The sequence below is a fragment of the Miniopterus natalensis genome, chromosome 10 (assembly GCF_054644295.1).
Source record: "Miniopterus natalensis isolate mMinNat1 chromosome 10, mMinNat1.hap1, whole genome shotgun sequence".
Lineage (NCBI taxonomy): Eukaryota > Metazoa > Chordata > Mammalia > Chiroptera > Miniopteridae > Miniopterus > Miniopterus natalensis.
In genome coordinates, this window is record NC_142090.1 from 40,416,731 (window position 1) to 40,441,867 (window position 25,137).

The 25,137-nt window shown below is 37.4% G+C and overlaps 1 protein-coding gene across 3 annotated transcripts in view; it reads left to right on the plus strand.

Annotated features, from left to right (window-relative positions):
• AMPH (amphiphysin) overlaps window positions 1–25,137 on the plus strand; it is a 240,644-nt gene that overhangs the window by 150,841 nt on the left and 64,666 nt on the right. For all 3 annotated transcript variants that reach the window (XM_087821084.1, XM_016199145.2, XM_016199144.2), the window contains exons 5-11: window positions 2,230–2,325; window positions 10,279–10,386; window positions 12,146–12,231; window positions 18,636–18,711; window positions 19,369–19,451; window positions 21,984–22,122; window positions 23,200–23,328. In XM_087821084.1, the coding sequence (XP_087677210.1) occupies window positions 2,230–2,325; window positions 10,279–10,386; window positions 12,146–12,231; window positions 18,636–18,711; window positions 19,369–19,451; window positions 21,984–22,122; window positions 23,200–23,328 (717 nt within the window). The remainder of the gene's footprint in view (window positions 1–2,229; window positions 2,326–10,278; window positions 10,387–12,145; window positions 12,232–18,635; window positions 18,712–19,368; window positions 19,452–21,983; window positions 22,123–23,199; window positions 23,329–25,137) is intronic.

The following is a 25,137-nucleotide window of genomic DNA, read 5'->3' on the forward strand; positions in this document are numbered from 1 at the left end:
GATCTTTATAATCTCATTATTACCAAGGGAAAAGTAGAGATTTATTTATGAGGAAAGTTTGTGTTGGCTGTTACCTCTTTTGAAAACGTTCGGGATATGAATTTACCGAAACTAGCCTCCGCACACCATTTTCCAATGCAACTGTTAAGTAATTGCATCTTCTCACATTTCTTCAAAAACACTGTTTTAACATCATGTTAATGCTTAATTCGTTTTGTAAATTTCTGATTAATGGTGTATAGTTAAAAATTTGTCATGAAATGAAGAGTTTTTAAGGAAATAATAGATGCCTGTGTTACTGGTTTTTCAGAACACTACTTACTACATTGTATGTGTGGCAGGTACCACTATTGACACTTATTCTTAAGGAAATAGCTGCTACCCTACCTTGGTACTTGTGGCTGCCAGGATTTTTGGAATCTGCAGTTGCAGCTCTAAATATGGGTTCTTCTCATGGTGAAGAAACTGAATGCTACATGTTCTGGGGACCACGCACATCAGAAGAAGAACCTTTTCGTACTGAGGATTTAAAATTTTTTGTATGCATAAAATTCTTGATTTGGGATCGGTAAGAAATAGGATTAGTTTTTAAAGAAACAAAAGGAAATACCCACCCCACCCCCCACCAAAAGTGGTTTTTAACAAAATAGAAATTTATCTCTCTCCCATAAAGGACTTTGGAAGTGGGGACCCTGGATGGTGTGGTAGACCCACAAGCATCAGGGACCCATCTTTACCAATCTTGCTGCCTCTACCAGGTTCAAGGTGACTCTCTGAACACTGGCTGTCAGCTCTCATTTCTGCATTCTAGCTAGCAAGAAGCAAGATTTATGAAAGATTAGCCTCTTTTTGGGGGCACTTTCTGAAAGTGTATTCTGTTGCCCAGAACTTCATCTCATAGCTACACTTAGCTGCAGTGGAGGCTGGGAAATATAGTCTATCCTAGGCATCCCTGTGCCATCTTAAACTTGAGTTTCTATTATTAAGAGAAAGAGACATAGATACTGGGGAACAAGCAGCGGACTGTCAGGTGATGCCAACTGTTGTAATGGGGAAAATGTAGAGATGATGTTTTTGCACACCTGCTATGTGCCTGTGGGTCTGTGAAGCACTTTACATTGTCAAGTCACTTAACTGGAGAAATTGCAGCTCAGGGAGGTTCCGTTTTCCAAAGTCACACAGCTGGGTGAGTTATGAACCCTGTCCTGGCGAGGCAGCTTGCATAACATACACACCATGAGCTTCAAACTCAAAGTTACAGACCTGGGTTCAAACCGGAGTCTGTCATTGATCAACTGCATGATGATGGCCAAGATACATAATGTCTCTGGGCTTCAGTATTTTCTTCTGTGTAGTGGCAACAATAAGACTTTCCTCATAAAGCTATTGTGAGAATTAGATGTCAGCATGTGTGTGCATATGTATTTAACCCAGCGATTTTCAACCTGTGTGCCTCAAGAGGTAGATGGTGTGCTGCAAGATTTTTAAAACATGCAATACCTGGCTATTTAGTCAGGGGCACTGACCTCTTTTTCCTTAGACTGTCAAATAAAAAAAACTGACAACAGCCAACACAATAATAGCTGTGTGAATGAACCAAAATTATATGTACCTATTCTTTTTTTTTGTCAGATTGGCAAAATATATTTTTTGGTGTCCTGCAGAATTTTAGTAATTACTTTATGTATGCCATGAGATGAAATAGGTTGAAAATCACTGATTTAACCCAATGTCTAGACATAGTGATAGTAGTAGTAATAATAATAATATCTGATATTAATATTTGTTCATCATAATTGATACTCCATAAATGGAAGGTCCTTTCCCATTAGGACTGTAAATTTTCTGTTCTCTCTGTGGAAGCTGCATCAGTGGTTTATTATTGGTTTGAATTGGTTTCTAATTTCCTGGAAGGCTTCAGAAGCAATCCATGTGGAATTCTTCACAGTCTCAAAGGTCACCTGTGGGGATCTATATTCTTTATAATTCAGAATCAGAAACACATTTGTTAATGAGCTAAATCTTTTAATAGCCTATATTGTAATTTAGAACTGGTAGCCAACGAGCCTAGACAATCTACATTTTTTTCTATCATCTACTATCTAGGGACATATTACTAATCAAATTTTTTAATTTCAGATTTTTTAGAAGTTTAGTGAAAGGTATTAAATTAAAGGTATTAAATTAAACAATTCAGCAGTTTTCACTTTATTTCTCTTTTTCTTTCAGAAATGTGATGTGCTATGGGAAGACTTCCATCAAAAACTAGTGGATGGGTCCCTGCTGACACTGGATACCTATCTGGGCCAATTTCCTGACATCAAGGTATTTTACTCTGTGTCTATAAAGGAAAGAAGTGAATGGCCCATATACTTATTGAAACATGGGCAAGAGGAATCAAAGACAGTTGGTAACTTTTCATTTATTTAAGCATGGGATTCTTATTTTGTCCTAGCAGTTTGAAATGAAATGTAGTTAGAGAAATCACATTTTCCCCTTTTGTTAACTGCTTCAGCTTTTATTTCTCTATGGAAGTCTTTTTAATCCTATAGATATCAAGTCGGAAATCAGAGATCCCCCCAAATTTTAATCTTTTTTATTTTGAAAACTTTTTATTATATAGCATTTGACAAGAATTTCCAATAGGATAACAACAGTTACAAGGAAAGGAGAAAACTTTATTGCAAATGTGAGAGCAAAGTCTGTTTTTTCTTTGTGTACTGTTTATTTTGCATATGTTCATAGCACACCTGCATATTTTTCTCTCCTTGAAATTTTCAGGTTCAAATTGAACTACAGTTGACCCTTGAACAGCATGGGATTTAGAGGTACCGACCCCCATGCAGTTGAAATTTCACGTATAACTTTTGGTGCCCCTAAAACTTAACTACAGTTGTCCTTCAGTATCCATGGGGGATTGGTTCCAGCGCCCTTCGTGGACACCAAAATTTGTGGATGCTCAAGTCTCTTATATAAAATGGCGTAGAGCAGTGCATATGGTCAGCTCTCTACTTCTGTGAATTCCCAGCTGCGGATTGAAAATACAGTTCCAGTCTGTGTTTGGTTGAATATGAAAATGTGAAACCAGAGGATAAGGATAGCCAACTGTGTATTTATTGAAAAAAATCTGTGTATCAGTGGACCTGTGCAGTTCAAATTCGTATTGTTAAAGGTCCAACTGTATTGAGATATAAGCACTTCAAATACTTTTGTATCTGGGTCTAAAAATATCTTGTCTAAAACATTTGGCTTATGTGACACTTGGGTCTATTGATGGGGAAATACACAGGTGAAGGTTTGAATATTGCAGATTTGGAATTGATTCTGGAGGTAAAGATGGTTTTTAAACCATCTGGGTTATATATAGCAAATGGTAGCATTAATAAGCTGTTCCACTACCCTCAATTGTTTTCCCTGATCAAAGAAGAGTGTCAGGTAAGACAGCCACATATTTTCCTTTCTGTAGGATGAGAAGGCCAGGAACCAGTATCTATGGGTGTCTGCAGAATCTTATTAGGTGACTTCTGATGTGAAGTTCCATTCTTACCTGGCCTTCTTTGTAGCCATTGCCAAACACCAGGGAACTATCTGCACTGGCCTTGACCATGAAACATAGTGAAACTTCTTGGTCAGAACAGCACTCATATCAATAAATTCATTTCCTTGGGCCCACACAGAATTCCTATCTCTAGTTAGCCAACATCTCAAAAGTATGTTTTGAGGTACCGGGACACCCGACAAGGACCTGAGTGGATCAGACTAGATACATTAACCTTGTTGGCAAAATGTCACAGAGAACAATTCCAAATTATAGGTTCTTAATGAAGTTATGATAATAGGCAGCAGAAGGCCTTATTGAGCCATTGCATGAATGTATCCAATTAAAAGGTATATGTCAGTCTTTTGAATTTGATGAGAAATTAAAAAATTAAATTAAAATATTTTTAAATTCTGTAAGACGTTATGCACTAGCCTACAGGAAACATGTTTTTGGTTATCTTCAAATTATTTGACAAATATTCAAATTTTGTCTTGGAATTTAAGCATTTGTGAAGCGAATAGACTCAGAATCACTATTGTGCTTCGGAATATCATTTACTGCATGGCAATTTAATCTTCATAAAAATAACTTCCCAATTAATTAGAAGAGGGTAAAGGACATTTTTGTCCTCCTACTTAAAACTTTCAAAGCAGCTTGTCAATTGTCTAAATTTTTCATATATATATATATTCATAGTATGACTTTGCTAAACCAATGCCTTCAGTGATCGACTGAAAGAACACGTTTGAAAAGTGGTTGAGCTTCAGGAATAAAAGCTTAGTGTCATAAAAAAAAAAAGTGAAGAATCTTAGTTGTTATGGTACTGCCCACCAGTAGTTACTTGGGAATTGGCCATACTCTCTAGGAACATATAATGTCAGAAGACAAATGCACACAGAAGGACCTACATTGAAAAATAAAGAGATTAAAATAAAATTATGATGGGTTATATCGGCTAGTCTTTTTGGTTTGTTCCATATCAGAAAGATGAAGAACTCAGTAGCACTTTTACTTAAGCTGTTCGTTTCTTGAGGTGATGTACAAGGATGATCCTCCAGTTACTGAACCATCTTTACACTAGAGATTTGGGAATGATATCTGTTTTGATGCACTGAAAATAAATGAAATATGTCATGGTTTTACCTGCATCATGGAACGAGGCTGAAACAATCTCTCTTTCACTGTAGTCATGTTTAGAATATCATAGCATACACCGTTTTAACCCTGATAGAAAATTGTGAAACCATTTCGTATGGCAAACAGTTGAAGAAATAGCAATATTTAACTTGGAAAGGAAACAATTTGGAATTGGAGAGTAGTGGGGATAGATGTTAGTGGGGATAGCTGTTTCTAATATTTAAAAGACTTATCTTCTATGAAAAGGAAGTTAGAAGTGAATTTAGACTTAATTTCTTCAAAAAGTTAGTGCTGAGTGATTACGTAATGCATGGGTTATTGATTGAAAATAGGATTATGATTAAAAATACTGAGTGGAGAATTTTCAAAGCATGGAACACAATTGACTTCCTTCACTCTCATTAAAATCAACAGGCCATGTATCGTTAAAACCTCAGGCCAATTTTCAAATATTTACTGCAGCTCATCAGTCAGGGTTATGGAGTACTATTCATGAGGGGATATGTTTGACTTTTCCAACTGTGATTGGCAGGGCACCTAGTGTTATGGTTCTTATTATGCAGTATTAACATTTGAAATCAGTGTTGTAATAAGAGCTAGCTTGTCACTAACCCAGGCAGGCCTACAGCTGTGAGCAGTTATTGTAAAATGTAGCTTAGATTCTATCTTAGAGACCAACATGAGCAACTAAGTATATATTTACAGCATCATGCCAAAATAAATCCCAAACTGGGGTTATTATAGAAATTTTAAAAATACAATAAATTATTTCTTTGCTGCATAAGGTCAGTACACAGTGGGAAATCTAAAGAAATTTATATTGGATTGGATAATGTAACAAGAATTGCATCATTTTCTATATAACAGCTAAAGCGTGTTAACTCTACCCTTACTTAGGAGATTTGGTTCTTTTTTTCAAGTTCCCCAAATACCAGATAGGTAAGGAAATATGATTGATTTGTTTTTCTGATGTAAAACTGTCTGCATCAAAATGAGTAATGGCCTTCAACATAGTCACTTCTACATGGTAAGCTGTACTCTGTAATTGACTTGTCACACAAGAAAGTGAGTCTCATTATTTACTTCACTTCTTGTTTTTGAACAAAACCTAAGATGATGCAGTGCCCTATTTCATCATATTCCCAGACTTGGAAGTAATTGAATTTTGGCTGTTTTCAAAAATCTAATTCGTCTTCAGAGAATCAAGATTTGCTTCATGGAAGATATTAAAGGAGAACCCCCTACCCCACATTCCTGCACGTCCACAAAGCAGAGCTTTATACGAGTTTGCCTATAGTTACACAAGGCCACTGCTTCAAGGGACAGTTTTCCACTGGATGTAACAGATACTTGCTAAAAATGATTAGCTCTGTCATCCCACAGGCCACTGTATCCACTATACTTTATCGAAGGGCTTTTTTCTACCCTGCCTGGGCTAATTCATCACACATCTTAAAGTGAATGTGGTTTGTCAGTTGTACTTTCCACTACTAATACCAGTTAAAGTGGTAGGTGCAGAGGGTAAAATGAAAGAGATTGGAAGCAGTTAAATGGAGTAACTGCCCCAGCCCACCTCTCACCAGTCCTGAAGGGGGGGTGTAGAGGAGAGGGACAGATCGTAATTGAATGATAGCCTCTCCGAGAAACATGGGAGCTGGTTGAATAAGTTCTAACCAAAAGTCAGGAGTAAGGTTGGGATTGAGTGAGGAAAGTGAGATCATTAGGATTCAAAGTACATTAGGAAGCACCTACTCTCAGTTGCTGATCCTGCACTTACATGACCCTGAGAGTGGGAGATTTCTTAAAATTTGTTCCCTAGGCGTCTCACTTGCCTCATCCTACTCTAGGCACTGGTGGGGTGGGGTGGGGGAGATGATATCTAATTAGTCTCTTGCTACATACTTTCTAAGCAATTCTGGACAAATTAGAGGTTAATATCATGCAACTTCAAATTCCCTACATGTAAAATGAGAATGATCCCTGCAACACCCTTATTATAAGTTGCTATGAGGATCCATGGAATATCACTATGTTTTAAAAGCCATTCACATTTATATTATTATTTTTCTTCTGTCTACCATGTCAAATTAAAAAAAAAAGTATGCGTCTTCTTCTGCAGTAATTCTCAGTATTAGACTAGCTGGGCATAACTGGACCTCTGGGGTCCCTTTTAAAAAGTACAGATGCTGGCCCTTGCTTCAGACTAGTTACATAAGAGTTTCTTAGTCTGAGGCTCAGGAATCAGTATATTTTACATTATTTGCTTATTAGTTGTACCTCTTTAATTAAATTGAATTTTTAGTGGTTGCTTATAGTTTATAATGTACAGTTTTAACTTAACCATGTCTAACTTCAAAAAAATATCATAGTACTTTATGGATAGTCTTATGAACCTTAAAGCAATGTACTTCCAGTTTGTTCCTTCCTTCTTTATGCTATTGTCAGACATTTTTCCTTTATATATGTTATAAACCCTACAATACATTGTTTTTATTGTTTATTCTAGGTTATCTATTACCTTTTCAAGCAATTACGAAAACCAAAATTTTGTATAATTACACTCATTTTTTTTTGTGTTGCTCTACTTAGTATTGAAATTCTTATGCTATTAATGAATTTGCTCAGCTTCTTTTGTCTGAAAAAAAGAACTTTATTTTACCTTCACTTTTGGAAGATATTTTCACTGGGAATAGAATTCTGAGTTGGCAGGTTTGTTTTTATGTTTTATTTTTCAGTACTATAAAGATGCCACTTGATTGTATTCTGACTTGCATACCTGTAGTTTCTAAAGATAACTCTCCTGTAATTCTTACCTTTGCACTTTATGTTTTTCTTTATTCTTGAGTGTTAGCAGTTTGGCTATAATGTATCTAGATGTGTATTGTTTGGTGTTTATCCTTCTTGGGATTCTCTAAGTGTCTTGGATCTGTACTTCGATGTCTTCATTATTGTATAAATTCTCAGCCATTATCTCTTCAAAACAAATATTCTGACTCTACCTCTCATCTAGTTTTTTAAAATCCTTATCTGAGGATATTTTTCCATTGATTTTTTTAGAGAGAGTAGAAGGGAAGAAGGGAGGGGGAGAGAAATATCGATGTGAGAGAGATACATCAATCAGTTGCCTCTTCCATGCACCCCCACCAGGGCCAGGGATTGAACCTGCAACCCAGATATATGCCCTTGTCCGGGAATAGAACCTGCAACCCTTTGATAGTGGGCTGACACTCTAACTATTGATCCAGACAGGCCAGGGCATACCTCTCATCTATATTTGAGACTCCAATTATACTATGTTAGACCATTTGATATTATATTACCTAATTCTGTTTTGTTTTGTTTTTTAACTTTTTTTCCCTCTTTGTATTTTAATGGGAATAATTATCTTGATCTACTTCAAGTGCACTATTTCTTTCTTCATCTGTTTTAAGATTAGTAATTGGCCCATCAAAGAAATTTTTTCTCTCTGATGTATTGTGTTTTATTTAGAATTTCCATTTGACTATTAAAGTTTTCATATTTCTGCTGAAATTCCCCACATGTTTATGTATGTTTCCTACTTTTTCCAACGAGATACTTTAACATATTAGTCATAGTTATTTTAAAATTTCTTTTTGATACTTCCAACATCTGGATCATGTCTAAGTCTGGTTCTCTTGACTTTTTTATCTTCTCTCATGGGTTGTTAACTCTTCTCTTATGGGTACTATTCATAACTTTTCATTGAATGCTTTATATCATGTATAGAAAAGTAAAGACTGAAGTAATATTTATGCCTGAAATGGCCATGCCTTTTTTTGTCAGACTATTGGTGTGGGAGTTCAAATCAATCTAACTGTAACTTAAGCTGGATTTGGGTTCTGTTGTCACTATTGTTATTTTCAGTGCACTCTGGCTTTCAGAATCCTTTATGGGCTATAATGCTTTGTGCTTATGTCCTAACATCTATAATGTTTTTAGACTCTTAGGTTGAAGTCTAGTTTTTGCTTTTTTTAAAACCCACATAGGGTGGGCCCATGGATGCCAGAGAGGTTTTTATCAGTGTTCCTGCTCCCTATCAGATTTAAGTTGTCCTTGTATGCCTGTATTGGCGGGGGGGGGAGGTTCTGTCACTATGAATTTGTCAATCCTCCAGTGATAGGCAACTACTACTTGTTTTTCAGTACTAGGCTTGTAGTGGGAGCAGGGCTGTTTTCTGTTCTACTGTCCGGGCTTTGTGCTGGGTAGAATTTACCTTGTATCTGTGGTTGGTCTTGAGCAGGAGTTTCTTGCCCCTGCCCTAGTGAGAACCTATCTCTGCTTGTTATAGGAATCATACCTTGGACATGAGAAGATTTCATGTCCCTCCCAAGTGGGTAGCCATCTACCCTTCTGTGTAGCAGTTACCTCTGCATATAATCTAGGGGCCAGAAGGGTTCCTCTCCCTTCACCAGAGCCAGATTGGTTTTGTGTCAGAGGCAGCAGATTTGAACCTGGCCTCTGTGGGAGAAAGGATTTGTTGCTATCTCCTCAAACAGCTTAAAGCTTTTGCTTTGTAAGAGGAAAATGTCCATGGAATTGGTCATGGCTTTGCACCTACCCCCTAGTGGTCATAGATCTCCTCATTCTCTACAAAGAAGTTTCTTGTCCTTAACCTTTCTGATACATCCAGTGGAGGCCCAAGGAAAGAGCTTCCCATAAATGCAATTTCCCCTTGTGTCTTGTCACCCAACTATTCCATACTACACATTAGCCCACACTAGGCCTTTAACAATTTGTTAAAATTTTAATTGACCTCTTACCCATTTGCATGTAGGCTACAAGTTTTACCTGTGCCCTGCCAAAGGTGAAATGGTTTGCATGTCTCTTCTTTCTTTGGAGGAAGTTATCTCTCTTTAGAATTCAGATTACTTTATTTCCTTGTGACCTCAGGTCTCTGATTCGATCAAGAAAAATTATATTTTTATAGATTATTCAGATTTTGTCTTGTTTGTGTGGGAGGGATATTCTTTGTAACTCTCTATATCCTAACTGAAGGCAGAAGTTTCTAGGAATCAGTGTATTTTTTAAGCTCCTGAGATGATTCTAATGAACAAAAGGATTGAGGAACATTTCTAGGAAAATGGATTTTTATTCTTAAGGATCTACTTTTTAGAACTCCTTTGTGAATATAGAACTGCTTTATGAATCTGCTTTGTAGAACTGCTGTTAGTGTGAGTCTAATTAGAAGCCAATCCTAATTTAGTCTCCCACTATTTTGAAAATAGAACATTTAAAGATTTAAAATAGAGGCTAATCAAGTGAATAGGTTTACCTGCTTCCCTCAGCCAGTACTAGACTTTTTCTGGTCTTGACTACAAATTCTGCTTTCTACTTCTCATGATTGGTTTAATTTTTATCAAAAGGGAAGATACTTACCTAATGGTTTTCACACAAAGGATTGAAGGCTGTAGTCTGATTTTCAGGGATCACTTGTCTACTGAAATTCCAGTTCACCTTGATCTCCATTTAAGACCCTCAGCTACTCTGGACAAGGAAAACATTTAGCAGTAAAAAAATAAAAATAAAAATAAAAATGTATGACCATGTATCTTTCTTATGCATGTATTTTCCATTGGCAGAATCGCATCGCAAAACGCAGCAGGAAGCTTGTTGACTATGATAGTGCCCGCCACCATTTGGAGGCTTTACAGAGCTCCAAGAGGAAGGATGAGAGTCGAATCTCTAAGGTAGGGATCGATCCCACTGTTGAAATCAATCCATATTCTGTGACCTCTAGCAACTTTGCTTTTAAAAAATAAATATTTCCTTTTTTTCCCCCATTGATTTTTTTTTTTTTTTTTTTTGAGAGAGTGGAAGGGAGCCGGGGGTGGGAGAGAGAGAGAAACATTGATGTGAGAGAGACACATCAGTTGGTTGCCTCCCGCACGTGCCCCAGTCAGGGTCAGGGATCAAACCTGCAACCATGGTTCATGCCCTTGCCATGAATTGAATCCACAACCCTTCAGTCCACAGGCCAACACTCTAATCACTGAGCCAAACCGGCCAGGGCTGAAATATTTCCTTTTTAATGGACATTGGAATCAGGACAGAATTTAAACTGAAAGATGGTGCTTATGGGCTGCTTTCCATAACTTTTAATTAAAGATAAGGTTTTTTATGTTATTGTAGAGCTCACATGGGTGACACTGACTCATACATTTTTATCAGAATAATTTTTCCCCACAACAGTACTGTAGGATCAGAGAAAGTAATAAGTGTTCCTGTACTTCTTTCTGTGCTTGTGGTCCATACTTGATGCTAAAATGCAGATTCAGAAAGGCAACCAAGTTTGAAAATCTCAGACATAATTTGTGATTATTTGAGAGTACAGACATCTGCTAGATTTCCATAACATTCATTTTCTTTTAGAAAACCTATTTCAGTAACTTTTACAGTATAAGTCAGTCATTTACTGATGCCACTTAATTGATGACCCTTGATAACTACTCCCTTCTCTCCCAGTCTTGCTTCCTCCTGTCTGCCTACACACAGCTTCCTGGTCTTTCTGCATCACATATTTAGATGTGTTCTCACTACTTAAGTCTTTTAATGACTCCCATTGCCTGTAGAAAAATTCTAAATTGCATAGCACAGCATGTACGACCTTCTCTGTTTGGTTGTGACTCACCCATTTATCCTTATCCCACTTCTTTTCTCTCCTTTCCTTCTTCTGTGCACACATCCTAAGCTAGAGCCTCCATGATCTACCTATCAGTTTCTGAGCAGCTATAACATCAGCTGTTCTTCATGTGAGGCCTCATAGCTACATGTTCAACACTTCATCTATATCACCTTTCCTTAACACAACACCTGTCAGGTGGACATTACTATCTCCATTTTATGAATGAGGTATCTGATGTAAAACGTAATATGACAGGTTCACAAGGTTAGCGCATTGAAATTCCAACCCAAGGACCTCTACCTTTATGTATAGCAATGCTTTATCCTCCTGCTTCTTTAGCAAACATTTGCTGATTCTTCAAGATTCAGTTAAAAAATATTAGTTTCTCTCTGGAACCTTTCCGTTCTCTGCACCATCTTCCACAATACCATACTTCATAACAGTTTACAAACCCTATCTTGCAATGTAATTATTTAGACTTCCTACTAGACTGGGAATTTCTTAGGGAAGCATCCATATTCATTATCCAGATCAGAGCAGTGTGTGACAGGCAGTTAACACATTTTTGTAGAATGAATGAATCTGCTGTAAGAGCAACCATTGTAATCAATTCAGTTTTCCTGTTTTAGTAAGACATAATATTTCATATTTATTGGAAAAAATCATGTAGGTATTAAGCAGACTAATTTTTTCCTACCCAAAATGTCTCTGGGATGCCATAAAGCTATTCCTATTTTATATTAAATTATTTAGTTGTGTATAGAAATGGCTTGATCCTATGTGATTTTTTTTTAGTGTAAACACGTGTTATGTGTCATTTCTAGGCAGAAGAGGAATTTCAAAAAGCACAGAAAGTGTTTGAAGAGTTTAATGTTGACTTGCAAGAGGAGTTACCATCTTTATGGTCAAGGTAAAGATGTTTTTGTGCAGGCTGTACTTGTCCCTTTTAGAAATTTAAGAACAGCAAATATTCCTTATCTTGTCCATGTTGCCTGTGAAAGTTCAGCGCTGTCAACGGAAGTGTTCTGTAAGCTATGCTTTCCAATATGGGGGATACTTGCCACATGTGGTTGGCTGTTGAGTACTTGGAATATAGCTGAATTCTAAATTATACTTATTTTGTTTTGATTCATTTAGATTTAAATAACCTCATGTAGCTAGCAGTAACCATATTGGGTGGCACAGTTTTAGACCTCCATATAGTTATCAGGTGGAGACCCAAATCTCAATTAAAGGCATTAGAAGAATTTACTTACCATTGAAGTTTATAAGGATACCCTTTCAGTTCTTGGCAGAACTTCCTTTTTTACAAGAGCTTATCTAGCCCCTGACTTTGAAGCCAAGCCACTACTTTCAGCCCTGAACTATTAACCTGAACTTCATCCCTATTTTAGACACTAAGTATTCTTATTTACAAGTACTCTGCTTTTCTTATGGCATTAAGCAAATTTCTCAAGGTGTTAAGTGCATTTTATATTTCTCATGGCATTAAGTGCAGTTTTCCTACTCAGTTGGAGAACCAAGAAGTTGTTGGGTGAAGTGTGGCATATATCTCTCAACTTCCACCAGCATCCCCCATGCTATCAAATAAACAGAATTTTGCTTGCCATGCAAAACTGCTTTAAGTCAAATCCTCTAACCCAACTTCCAACCAGATTGTTGCCCCTAAAACATTCCTATATTGAAATTCTAGACTTCTATTTATCCTCCAAAATTTTAAGAATATTGAGGGTCCAGACTGCAGTTTATCCATTTTTGTGTTCATTCCTAATGCTGTTGATTTTTTTTGTCCACCACAGGCACTCAAAGTTTATTTTTGAACTAGTGAAATAGCTACAGGAAATTTTGGCTAGTTCATCATAAAACTAGCCTGTAGGACATGTCAAATGCAATGTCCAGCCATAACCCAAAATTCAACATGTGTGAAATTAACTCATTGCCCATATGAATTTACTCACTCTTTCAACACCTGCATGTCTCTTTTTGGTACCATCATTCTTGGGCTTTCAGCTTCAAAACTTTGCAGTCATTAACTATGGGACCAAATAATTTTCTCCTTTCAGAGGGGGGCACAATTTTGAGTGATGACAAGATCCATCATATGCAATAGTGAGTTATTGCAGAATGTATATAAATAGGAATACTGGGGTCACAGAGGTCAGAGAATTGGGAGTTTGTTATTTGGTTGCATAGTCATGTGGATGTTGAGATCCATTCTGTTGGTACAAGGATATGGTGAAGGAGAAAGAGTGGGAAACCATCTGGTGTGTGCCACTGTGGATAGTGAGTGGAGCTGGTCAAGGAGGTCAGGGAGGCAGGTAGGGGTTTGGGGGGTGTTGAAAAGATGACCTGTGAAGAGGTTGAATATGTGTCGCATAAATCTCAGAGTTCAGTGTAAGTGAGCTCAGAGGGTTAGGAGAGAACCAGGAGAAAACTCTTGCTTCTTCCACTCCACCCCCATAGTGAGTGATGGCAGAGGATGCTTCCTTCCTGCAGGGGAGACTCAGGGAAAAACCTTGAGCACCCTCAAGGGGAAGCAGACTTCCTTACAGCAGTGCAGAGTGAGAGTGTCCTGGCCTGAAAGCTGTGGCTGTATTAAGCTTAGCTGTTAATCCTAGCCACTGTTTCCAAGAACAAAAAAAATGTCTTAATGAAGAAATTTAGTTGGTCTTGACAACCAACCAGAAGGGGCCTGAGGATGCCTCAGAGACGTCCTTTAGGGAAATGGTAGTCTCTGAGTCACATGTTTATGAAGAACTTGTGAAATAAAATCTCCCAAACAGATAATATCAGAATTCAGAGCTGTATACTCATTATGGATGAGTATTTCACTGCTGGTGACACTAGTTTTTCACAAGCTAAGCTTGCAGTCAGAACATGTCCTTCCGGTTAAAAGAGCACCACATCTGTTCATTCATTGGCACGTTCACGTCCTTATTTGTTTGTTCATTTGTTCATTCATGCATTCATTCATTCATGGAATGTATACTGCATGCCTGCTGTTTACCAGATGCTGTACTAGGTGCTGGGCATATAATAGCGAGGCAGTATCTCTGCTTCTAAGGAGTCTGTGATTTAAAAAATTGGAGAAAGTCACTGAATAATAAATTGCGTCAAAAATATTAAACTCTTTTATTTTTTCTAAATTAAATACTCCTAGTTGATTTAACTTCTAAACTCTAAAAAGAAACCATAAAATTTTAGAAAATTATCGATGTTTGTTTATTCATTCTAAATATTTCTTTCTGGTACTTCCCTAATTATTCATCTAAATAATTATTGATATAAACTGGTTGGTATGCTGTAAATCAGAAGGCTAAATTTAAAGACAGAAGAATGAAGATTCTTATTTTTGTTAAATGTATCCAAGGTTCAATATGTTTAATATAAATTCCTTACAAATAATTAAGAATGAAGCAAGAACTAAGAAATAAGTAAAAAAATAATATAGGTGTCTTTAAAAAGGAAAAATACAAATGAGCAGTAAATAAATGAACAAAAAATTGTTAATTTTCTTTAAAGGAATATAAATTTAAAAGTTGGTGACATGCTAACTCTTGTTGATTTTTAAGGAAATAAATGGTAAATCTGTACACAGTTTTAATTCATAGATCTTCATTAGGGCTTGGTTTATCATACTGAAATATCAATGAAAATAAAACGGTACCCACCAATTGACTTCAACTATCCTCTCCCCACATCTGCACCCCTTCCTGTTTAAATCTGACCTGCTCTTCAGGGCAGCCTAAGTTTGTCTTCTCAAATAGATGTTTGCAGGTGGACAGGATTCCTTATTCCCCTCACCTCTCAGTTCCTTTAGCTGTTTCTGTTCAATCTAGTCATTTTTTATATTTAGTCATGTATGACATTTTGTGATAACTTTAACATTCATACACTGTCTTGAAATCTGCTACTTTCCTTTACCAGTATTAATGGAGCATGTGTTCATTAATCAGCCTCCTCTAATGAGATTGTTAGTTCCTGGGGCCATCTTAGCCCACTACTAGGCATGCGCCCAGAATTGGATAAGCCCTTTGTTGAGTAATTGAACGAGGGAAGTTATGAAGAATCACTGACTAGTTGACTGGGGTACTAGAAAAGGGGTCCTGAATTGCCACTTAAAGTGCCCAGGAAAGCTTCTCTGAAAGCAATACAATGAATCACATCCCTCTGCACAGGGTTGTCAGGGCATCTGCAATCTCTCTTCTCCCATGCATCTGTTTCCTTAGTTCCTTCCTCAAATGCAGGTCCAAGCCCTCTCTTTTCCCCTGTCTCAAACATGGCCAGAGGCCACAAATGACCACTGCCTGCAAATAAACACTGTGCTTGGTCTCTGGAAGGTATTCTGTCTCACAGCACAGATCAGTACCACCAGGCTCTGTCTCCCAGGCTTCTGGTCTGACAATCTTCAATACTTACTATTTTCTAAGCACACTATGCCAGGATTTTCTTTATTAATATATGTTTATGTATATTTATATTACTATATTCACACATGTACAGAAACATACATGGTTATATATAATTATATTGCAATTAAAAGAAAAAATATTTGTGAAATTAGGGTAACATGATCACTGTAGACATAGAACATCAAGATTCAGTGAAACATTTGCCTTTCTCTCTTTGGCTTATTTCACTTAGCATGATACTCTCAAGCTCCGTCTGTCTTATTGCAAATAGTAGGATTTCCTTTTTCTCATGCATAAATAATATTATATATATATATTATATATATAATAATATTATGTATATTTATATTTATATTTATATATACATACACACAGTAATGTTATATATATTATTATATAAACATAAACACCCCCATATATCTCACATCTTCTTTATCCATTCATCCATTGATGGACACTTGGGTTCTATCCATATCTTGGCTATTGTGACTAATGCTGCAATTAACATGGGAGTGCTATATCTCTTAGATCCTGTATTATTGGGGTCATATGGTAGTTCTATTTTATATTTTGGGGGGAACCTTTATACTTTTTCCATAGTAGCTGCACCAGTTCACATTCCCACCAACAATGCACAAGAGTTCTCTTTTGTCCACATGCTTGCCAACGCTTGTGATTTCTTATCTTTTTGATGATAGCCATTCTAACAGGTGTGAGGTAATACTGCATGCTATCACTTGTATGTAGAATCTCAAAAAAACAAACAAGAAAACCTGGCAAACTCATAGAAACAAAGTAGAAAAGTGGATGTCAGGGGCTGGGAGGTGCAGGAAATAGGGAGAGGTTGGTAAAAGGGTACAAACTTCCAGCTATAAGATAAATAAGGTCTGGGGATCTAATGTAAAGCATAGTGACTGTAGTTGGTAACACTGTTATATAATTGAAATTTGCTAAGAGAAGAGAACTTAAAAGTTCTCACCAAAAAAATAAAAAATAAAGTGAGATGATAGATGTGTTAATTAACTAAATGGGGGGATCCTTTCACAATGTACAGGGAGGGCAAAGTAGGTTTACAGTTGTGTGTGCGCAAAACAGAGTATTTTCTTGTATTATTATTTATCAATTATTGTACTTTCCATAAAAACTATTATAAACCTATTTTTGCCCACCCCTGTATATGTAAATCAAGTTACCCCAATGTACACTTTAAATACCTTACGATTTTGTCAATTGTACCTCAGTAAACCTTGGAAACCCAAATAAACTAGTCTTTTCATAAAGTATTGTTTTTTTAAAAAGAAGATTGAGTAGTGAAACATGGTAGAAATTTAAGGTACAGGTTAAGCTATAGAAAAAGCAAGTCTTATTGGTTGGATAGATTTAGCACTCAACTATTTTTCCACCTCTGAGTCTCTAAATTGGAATTCTAGATTTTATTTTGTTAAAATTATTAACCACCTAATTTTATGGGAAGGCACAGAAGTAACAATATTCATGTTTACCCAAAAATTCTCAGCAAATATTTCATGCTTTTCTATTACCTTTTCCTCCTTTTGGGTCCAGATACTGGTTCTCCATTTATTAATTGCATGACCTTGGACAATTAACCTCTCTGTGCCTCAGTTTTCCCGGATATAAAGTGGGGACCACTGCCTCAAGGGTTGTTATGAGAATTAAGTGAGGGAATATATAAAAATCCTGAGATGGCTGCTCTCTCTCTGAGGTTTAATGATGATGGGACAGTGGTCCACCTTTGCTTGCTGGAATCCTACACACCACAGGGTATAGCTAAATCTCAAGAAGCCCCCTTTCACTGTCCTTTCATCTCATTGCTTAAATAAGAAGGGTGTCTACTGTGTATAGGGACATTCCTATTTCCCAATAAGTATTCTTATAATAAACTTCCTGAATATATATTTCTTCCACATATTAGGCCTATCTAGTGTTTCTGCTATCTAAGTCCTTTCTTGCTCTTGATTGAGATTTGGAATCTAATTAACCAGTTAGGATTCTGGGCTTGTTTTTTAGAGTGTCAGTGAAACAGAAACATGAATGAAATAAAAGTGTAATTTACTCAGGTGGATTCAGAGGGATTGAATTAATATAGAGTCCAAAGAGCTTCATTTAGACCAAAGGGAGCTTATACTGGTGGTACTGGGCTGAATCCACTGGGCTGACTAATGTACATACTGTTAGGGAGCTAAATAGCTGAAGGGACTTTGCTCAGGTCACAGAACACCCCCCCCATGCCTTTGCTTCACAAACATGTTTGAGATATTTGTGAATGGACAACTTGTATTTTTATTTGTTCAATGACAGCACTCTCTTACTTTAGCTGAAGAATTGTAATTAATTTCTAGGCCTTTTATTTGTTTGTGTCACACAGATTTCAGAATCGAAATACACCAAAAGTAGACCATTCCTGTTTTGTAAAAATTGAAAATAGATTTCTCTATTTCAAAATCTTTATAAGGTACATATCTGAAATACAAATAAATTCTTAGGGCAGTAGTTCCAAAGTGTTATCTCTGAACCAGTACCATCATCAGTAGCACCTAGAGCTGGTTAGGAATGCAAATTCTGGGTCCTCACCTCTGACCTACTGAATCAGAAACAAACCTCCAGGTGATTCTTAAGCACACTCAGGTGTGAGAACCACTGTCTTAGGGTATTAACACGTTTTAGGAGAGGTGCTTTATGCTAAAAGATGTTATTTTTGTTCATATTTTTTGATCAGGAAAGGTTGGGCATACTTTGGGTTAAATATTTTACTTAACCCAATTTATTCACAATTATGTAAATAAAACCTGTTTTTAATATATTTCACTGCTATTGAAAATACAGTTTTGCTCACTGAGGTATTTCCCTTCAATTCATTCCTCTTTGTGTCTCCACATGGTAGACGAGTTGGATTTTATGTCAATACTTTCAAAAATGTCTCTAGCCTTGAGGCCAAGTTTCATAAGGAAATTGCTGTGGTGAGTAATGATTGTTTTTACGTATGGAATATAAAGTAAATGAACACTTATTCTGGAAGCAAATGAAGTGGCATAGCATTATGCAAAGAATATGCTCACTTGTGTGTTGTTTTTAACAGTGTATTATTACTCTTAGTAATATTTCTACAATTATTTTGTTGTGACCACATAGTTATTTATATCTTGCAAATATTTTAGTGTGTAGGTGTAAAAAAATGCTCTCATGATTCACTGGCTGTTTTTGTTTCTCTTCTGAAGTTATTTTTTTCATTGTCACAGTTTCAGAGTTTTGGTGTTTTTTTTCCAGTCAGTTTTTAATGTTGGAATTTCAAGTGATACTTTAAGCTGAAGAAAAATTTGTCTCCAGATATTCAGATAATCATCAGCTGTGCTCTCCACTGGTATTTTCTCAGTTTAGCAGGTGGATATATGATTTCATTTCTAGTAGAGTCAATGTAAACAATTATTTTTTGTTTTCTGCTCTGTACTCTGGTTAAGAAATATATTTAAAATTTTTAAAGTTATTTATGTTTGTGACCTTTCACTTTTGACATGAATTCTAACTTTTCAATAAAAAAAACCGTTTTGCGGGGCAAAAGCCTGAGCAGGCATCAGAATGACTTGCAGCTAACAGACAAGTGGCCTCTGTCCCCTCAGCTTTGCCACAAACTGTATGAAGTCATGACGAAACTGGGTGACCAGCACGCTGACAAGGCCTTCACCATTCAAGGTGCTCCCAGGTAGGCCTTGTTCATCAGAGACACAATCATGTCCATTCGCCTTAATGCAATGCTTGTTGGAATTTCAGCATATACTATTTTACTCATCTTATAAAAATCTAAAATGAAGGAACCTTTCAATGTAGAGGCAGACACCAGCCTTAGTTCTATGCTTTTTCACATTTACCTTCAGCTTTCACATTTACCCATGGTGGCCTTTTCTCATTGTTACAATAGATTTGACTATCTGCCTCTCTGTTTTCCACTGAACCTGAGAGCAATGGTATAAATTTTTAACATACAATTTCTAATTGTGCACTTGTTACTTTCTTTGGGGAAGAAAGAAATTCCCCAAACTCACAACAGAGATTTATTGTTGGTGATGACATACTTAAAGAATCCATTTTGAGAAAGAGAAAGTAGAGATCTCACCATCATCTTATCTCCTAACTCCACCTTACAAACACTGCATTGTTTTACTTTTATTGCACATGGTTATTTTGAGTATGCCAGTCAAGTACACCAAAGGCCCAGTGATCTACAGGTGAATTGTCTGCCTTGCCAGGTGATTTAGTTTTACACTAGCTTTCTCCTGTGATTTTGGAATCCCTCTTATTCCATCCTTCTCAGGCATTATATACTCAAGGAATGCAGGCAAGTGAGCCTTGGGCTGGAAGTCCAAGACCCAGCATTTAGTGTTATGACTCTACGTGTAGTTAACATGCATTGCCTTTCTTAAGTCCAAGAGCCTCTCTGGTTAAATATATTATTTTTTCAATTAATTGGGAGAAAAAGATGCTATTGAACTAAACAATTTTAAGGTAATAGGCAGTTGTATCTTCCTATATTTGCAATTTTAAAATCAATGTATGCACTCAAACACACACTTTTATAAAAATTCACATACTCCCACACATGTACCACCATCTCTACCTGTCAGCGTTTGGGTCTTTCTGGAGGTAACTAATATTCTTATTTGTTGCTCTTTGGATTAGCTGTATTCATAGTCTCTGCTGTGGGTGCTGTACTAAGTGGGTATAAAGTGTATCTTCTCCTTCTAAGGGAAAGAATGTTCCCTAAAAGATTCATGAAAGGGGGTAGAACTGCTGTTTCCTATACAGCTAGGAACAAAATAAGAATTGTAGTATCAAAATGATATTTGAGTGTTTTAGAAATAAAATACATCAGAAAATTTAGGGTTGCTCCCTTATGGAGAGATGAAAGGGACAAATGCATCTGAAAATGTCAAAGTTGCTAAACCAGATAAAATGAAGAGAGTGGGGCCACGGTCATTTAACAAATGTTTCTTTCATTTTTTTTAACATTCCTCTGCATAATGAAGTGGTGAATGGACTCAGTGGGATCTTTCTCAGTTAAGCAAAGACTGGGGCTGTGCTTTCCGACAGAGGCCATGATTGCTGGCACGTAGCCCCAGTCACGTGGTGTGTGTTCTCTCTATAGGACCCATTCCCTTGTAAACCATACTGCTGTGTACATGCTCATTTTATTTTGGGATGCAGTTCCTGTTCCCTCAATCTATAGACTTTTGAGATTCTTAGAGAGCAGGATGTGTCCCAAATGCCCTCTTAACATTAAATTTGGGCTATTCACAAGTACCTGGCCCGGTGCCAGGGATGCAGTGGGTTGTCAGTAAATATTTCTTTTTTTTTTTTTTTTTAATCTTGACCTGAGGATATTTTTTTCCATTGATATTTTTAGAGAGAATGGAAGGGAGGGAAGAGCGAGAGGGAGAGGGAGAGAGAGAGAGAGAGGGAGAGAGGGAGAGAGAGAGAGAGATTGGTTGCCTCCCACCGGCGTCCCAACCAGGGCCAGGGATTGAGCCTGCAACCAAGGTACGTGCCCTTGACTGGGAATCAAACCCAGGGCCCTTCAGTCCACCAGCCGATGCTCTAACCACTGAGAAAACTGGCCAGGGCTCAGTAAATATTTCTGACTCTGGTCCATGACATAATTTGTTTGCACATTTCAAGGTGCCTGAATTGAACCATTGCTCTTTAAGGTGTGGAAGCAGAAGCAATTAATGAATTGTTTTCCAAATGTTATCAGAAAGCACTCCCACAAAATCTTAATTAACACTATTCTAAAGATGCCTTTTAACATAAGATTTATAATTTTCAAGGTAGGTTTTTCTATAGATTATGACAAAGCAAGATTCTCTGGTAAAAGTGAAATTAGTTCATTTAATTCAGTTTATGTTTGAAAGATTCTTGCAAAACCTGTTTGGCACAGTGGAAAGAACAAGGGTTGAATTCAGATCCAGTAAATTGCCAAGTGACTTTAGAGATTTTTAACCCCTTTGCATGTGTATTGTGGTGGTTAGAGAGAATCTATGAACAGGGTCTGGCACATAGTGGTCAACAAATGGTACTAGTTATTACAGCATTGTTAATAATCACCAGAATTAACCTGGAAAGGGGAATAGATAACAAATAATACATGTTAGGACTCAGGATTTCTATGGGATGGAGGACCCCTGCTAAATAAATACTGCTCCTTCAAAGTCCCCTTGCTTACATCTCGTGCATCATCTAGTGATTCGGGTCCTCTCCGCATTGCAAAGACGCCATCGCCGCCCGAGGAGCCTTCACCCATCCCAAGCCCTACAGCTAGTCCCAATCATACCCTGGCGCCTGCATCTCCTGCACCAGCACGGCCTCGGTCACCTTCCCAGGTAGGAATCAATCAAATATATTGGGGTGACTAGAAGAGCTAGTGGCCAGATGACCCCTTCCGGGATGGTCCTATGGTGCTGGGGCGTTGAAAGGAGTTTCTGGTTGGGGAGACTTTGAGGTGTGAAGCTTTAGGCATTGTGATTGTCACTAAGGAATCAACTCATTTTTCTCATTTGTTTTTTTATTTTCTTGCACACCCCATGCTTGAGTGTTTGTCTCCGCGTCCTCGGGCTCGGGCTCGGGCTCGCCTGCTCTCCTCTCCACCCATCTCTTGCTTCATTTCCTTTCCTTCAGGGCTTCATTTAGTCCTACTTTCTCCATGAAACCTCCCTCCCATAGAGCTTTAGGTGAGATTTGGGGGAAGTACAGCCGAGAAAAGCTGTTCTGCATATGTGGCCATTTCACACTTTTTGTATCACCCAGGCAAATGATTGAAAGAAACAGTAAGGACCAGGGAAAGGTGAATATAGAGAAAGTTTGCTACCTATTTCTTTCCTACTTTGGGTGAAAATGAAATTCCTATGAGAAAACTTGAAGTCTCCAGTTCGGTTCAAGCTTTCATGTGTATGGCTGAAGCTAAGTAAGGAAAGTCCTAGGAAGATATTTGTAACAGACAGACCTCTTTCAAAAATACTGGAGTGGAAAATGAAATGCATGCTGCCTGCTGGTAGTCTCACTGGTTTCAGTGAAAACATTGCGTGATTTTAATTTTAAAATTTTAGTTTATTGCTGAAGTGAGAAATCATTTTCAGTTTGCTTCAGAGAAGGTATTGACTCAGTGTAACATTAGAAGCACAGGCACCTCCCCTCTGGCCCTGTGTGTAGCTTTTGTGCTGAGGTGAATGGAGCCTCAGAGCCTGAATTTTTCTTATTGAACCAGTGCTTGTCAGTGCTCAGAGAGCCACACAAGCAGCTTGCATTCTTTACCTTAATCAGGTAGGCTTGTTTCTATATGCAGATCTGAATTTTGGTTAGTGATCTCTCTGTCCTCCCAGCTATGTTCACATGAGATTTCTGCATGTCTCACACATCATCTTTGGCTGAATTAACTACTGTTTGTGTTTATTGCCTTACAGACAAGGAAAGGGCCTCCTGTCCCACCTCTGCCTAAAGTCACCCCGACAAAGGAACTACAGCAGGAGAACATCATCAGTTTCTTTGAGGACAACTTTGTTCCAGAAATCAGCGTGACAACACCTTCCCAGGTGAGTGCCTAGTACAGAGGTGGGATGTTCATAAAGTACCATGGTGAAAGGAGTCTCAGGGGTCAGCTCTAAAGAAAGTGGAGATGTTAGAGCCAGCAATATAATTTCAGTTGCCATTCAGGTTTGCTTGTTAGGTCTAAAGCATTTAGCAGTTGAGGCAACTGAAGTGGAGAAAATGTGACTTGTGGACTAGTTCTGAAACAAAGGTGGGGTTCAAGAGTGTTCTTTCTTTAAAAATGTGTTTTTATTTGCAGTTTTCTGGCTCATAGATAAGGATTCTTCATGGTGAGGGAAAAAAAGAGTCGAAGCATTTTTAAAAATTACAAATGCCAGAAGAGGCCTCTAAGTACTTGTACGAGCATCAACTTTTGCTCGTATTTTTGAGTGAACACGATGGGAGAAGTAAGAGTTAGGGGAGTGAGAGAAAGCACCTTTCAAAACGGAACCTTCTCCAGCTACTACTACAGTGAGACAATTAGCTGGCAGAATGCTTGCCCCAGCACGGCTAGTCTTTGTGCAGACTACAAAGTTGTTGGGAAAGGAGGGAAAGCATCTCTCTCTCAGTACCTTTTATAACTTATTGGCTGTGTGTCACGTCCATCAGCCAGCCAGGCGATTTTGCAAGAACTACCTACCAAAGACATTTTGGGGGTGCAATTTTGGAGTTCAGCTTCCTTCATCTAGTTCTTTTAATATGGGGAGGAGGCAGAAGGGAGTATCTGTCATTTTTTTTTCTGAATTTGAGAAGCAACATGGCTCTAGCAGATGGATCATATGGAAGCATTTCCATTGATTCAGTGGCTATTAGTCTCATGCCATGATGTCAGGAGAGGGAGTGAAGCAAGGATTTATATTTCAGTCTACTTTTTAGCTTCTTGAGTGATATAATCTAGTTTTATTTTAAAGTTTAAATACTGCCTTTTCATGAAGCATCTTAACAATTCCCTTAGTTGATTGTTCCTCTGTTGATATAGATATAGCCATTTAATGTTACTTCAGCCCCATCCAGCAGTTTCTGATTCAGCAGACCTGAACTGGGGGCCAAGAATCTGTTTTTCTAACAAGCTCCCAAGTGATGCTGATGCTGCTGGTCTTGAGATCACATGTGAGAACCACTGTTTTACATCAGGATTCCACATGATACAAACTTGTGGCCATGAACAAAGCACCACAGTGAATTAACAGCTTTCTTCCAGGGCAGTATTCAGCTGAGTCAAGTGTATATAATGATTGACCATGTATAATTACTCCATTTAAATATAATGTAACTTTAAATGTTCTATATTTAGATTAGGGCTGTTGGACTTACACACATGTACATGTGTACTTATGATATTAGGTATGTTGATCAGATTATATGTCAAGTTACATAATATATAAGTGAATGGATTGTCTCATCTGGATGATAATGTTTTTAGACATGCACAGAGAAAAGATTATAAAATAAACAGAAATTTCAGGAGAAAATGAGATGCCAATTGCAAAGAGGTAGAGTATTGAAAGCTAGAAAGCTGAGATGTACTGAAAAGGCTTTCTTCCAGATACATATTTTGGAATAATATAGAGTGGCCCATTTGAATTTATTTAATATTTTAAAAATGAGTTATTCTTCAATTCACAGATAGGTTTATGTCCCCAGTTTGCTAATTTTATCATATGCTTTATGGGGAAGAAAGGCATTTGTATTAATCCCACCTAGATGCTCAAAATATAATGGTTAAAATATTCCTCATCTCTGGTGGATTTGCGTGTCTTATACACCAAGGCTATTCACAGTGATAATTCCCTCTTAAATGTGTACTGGGATTG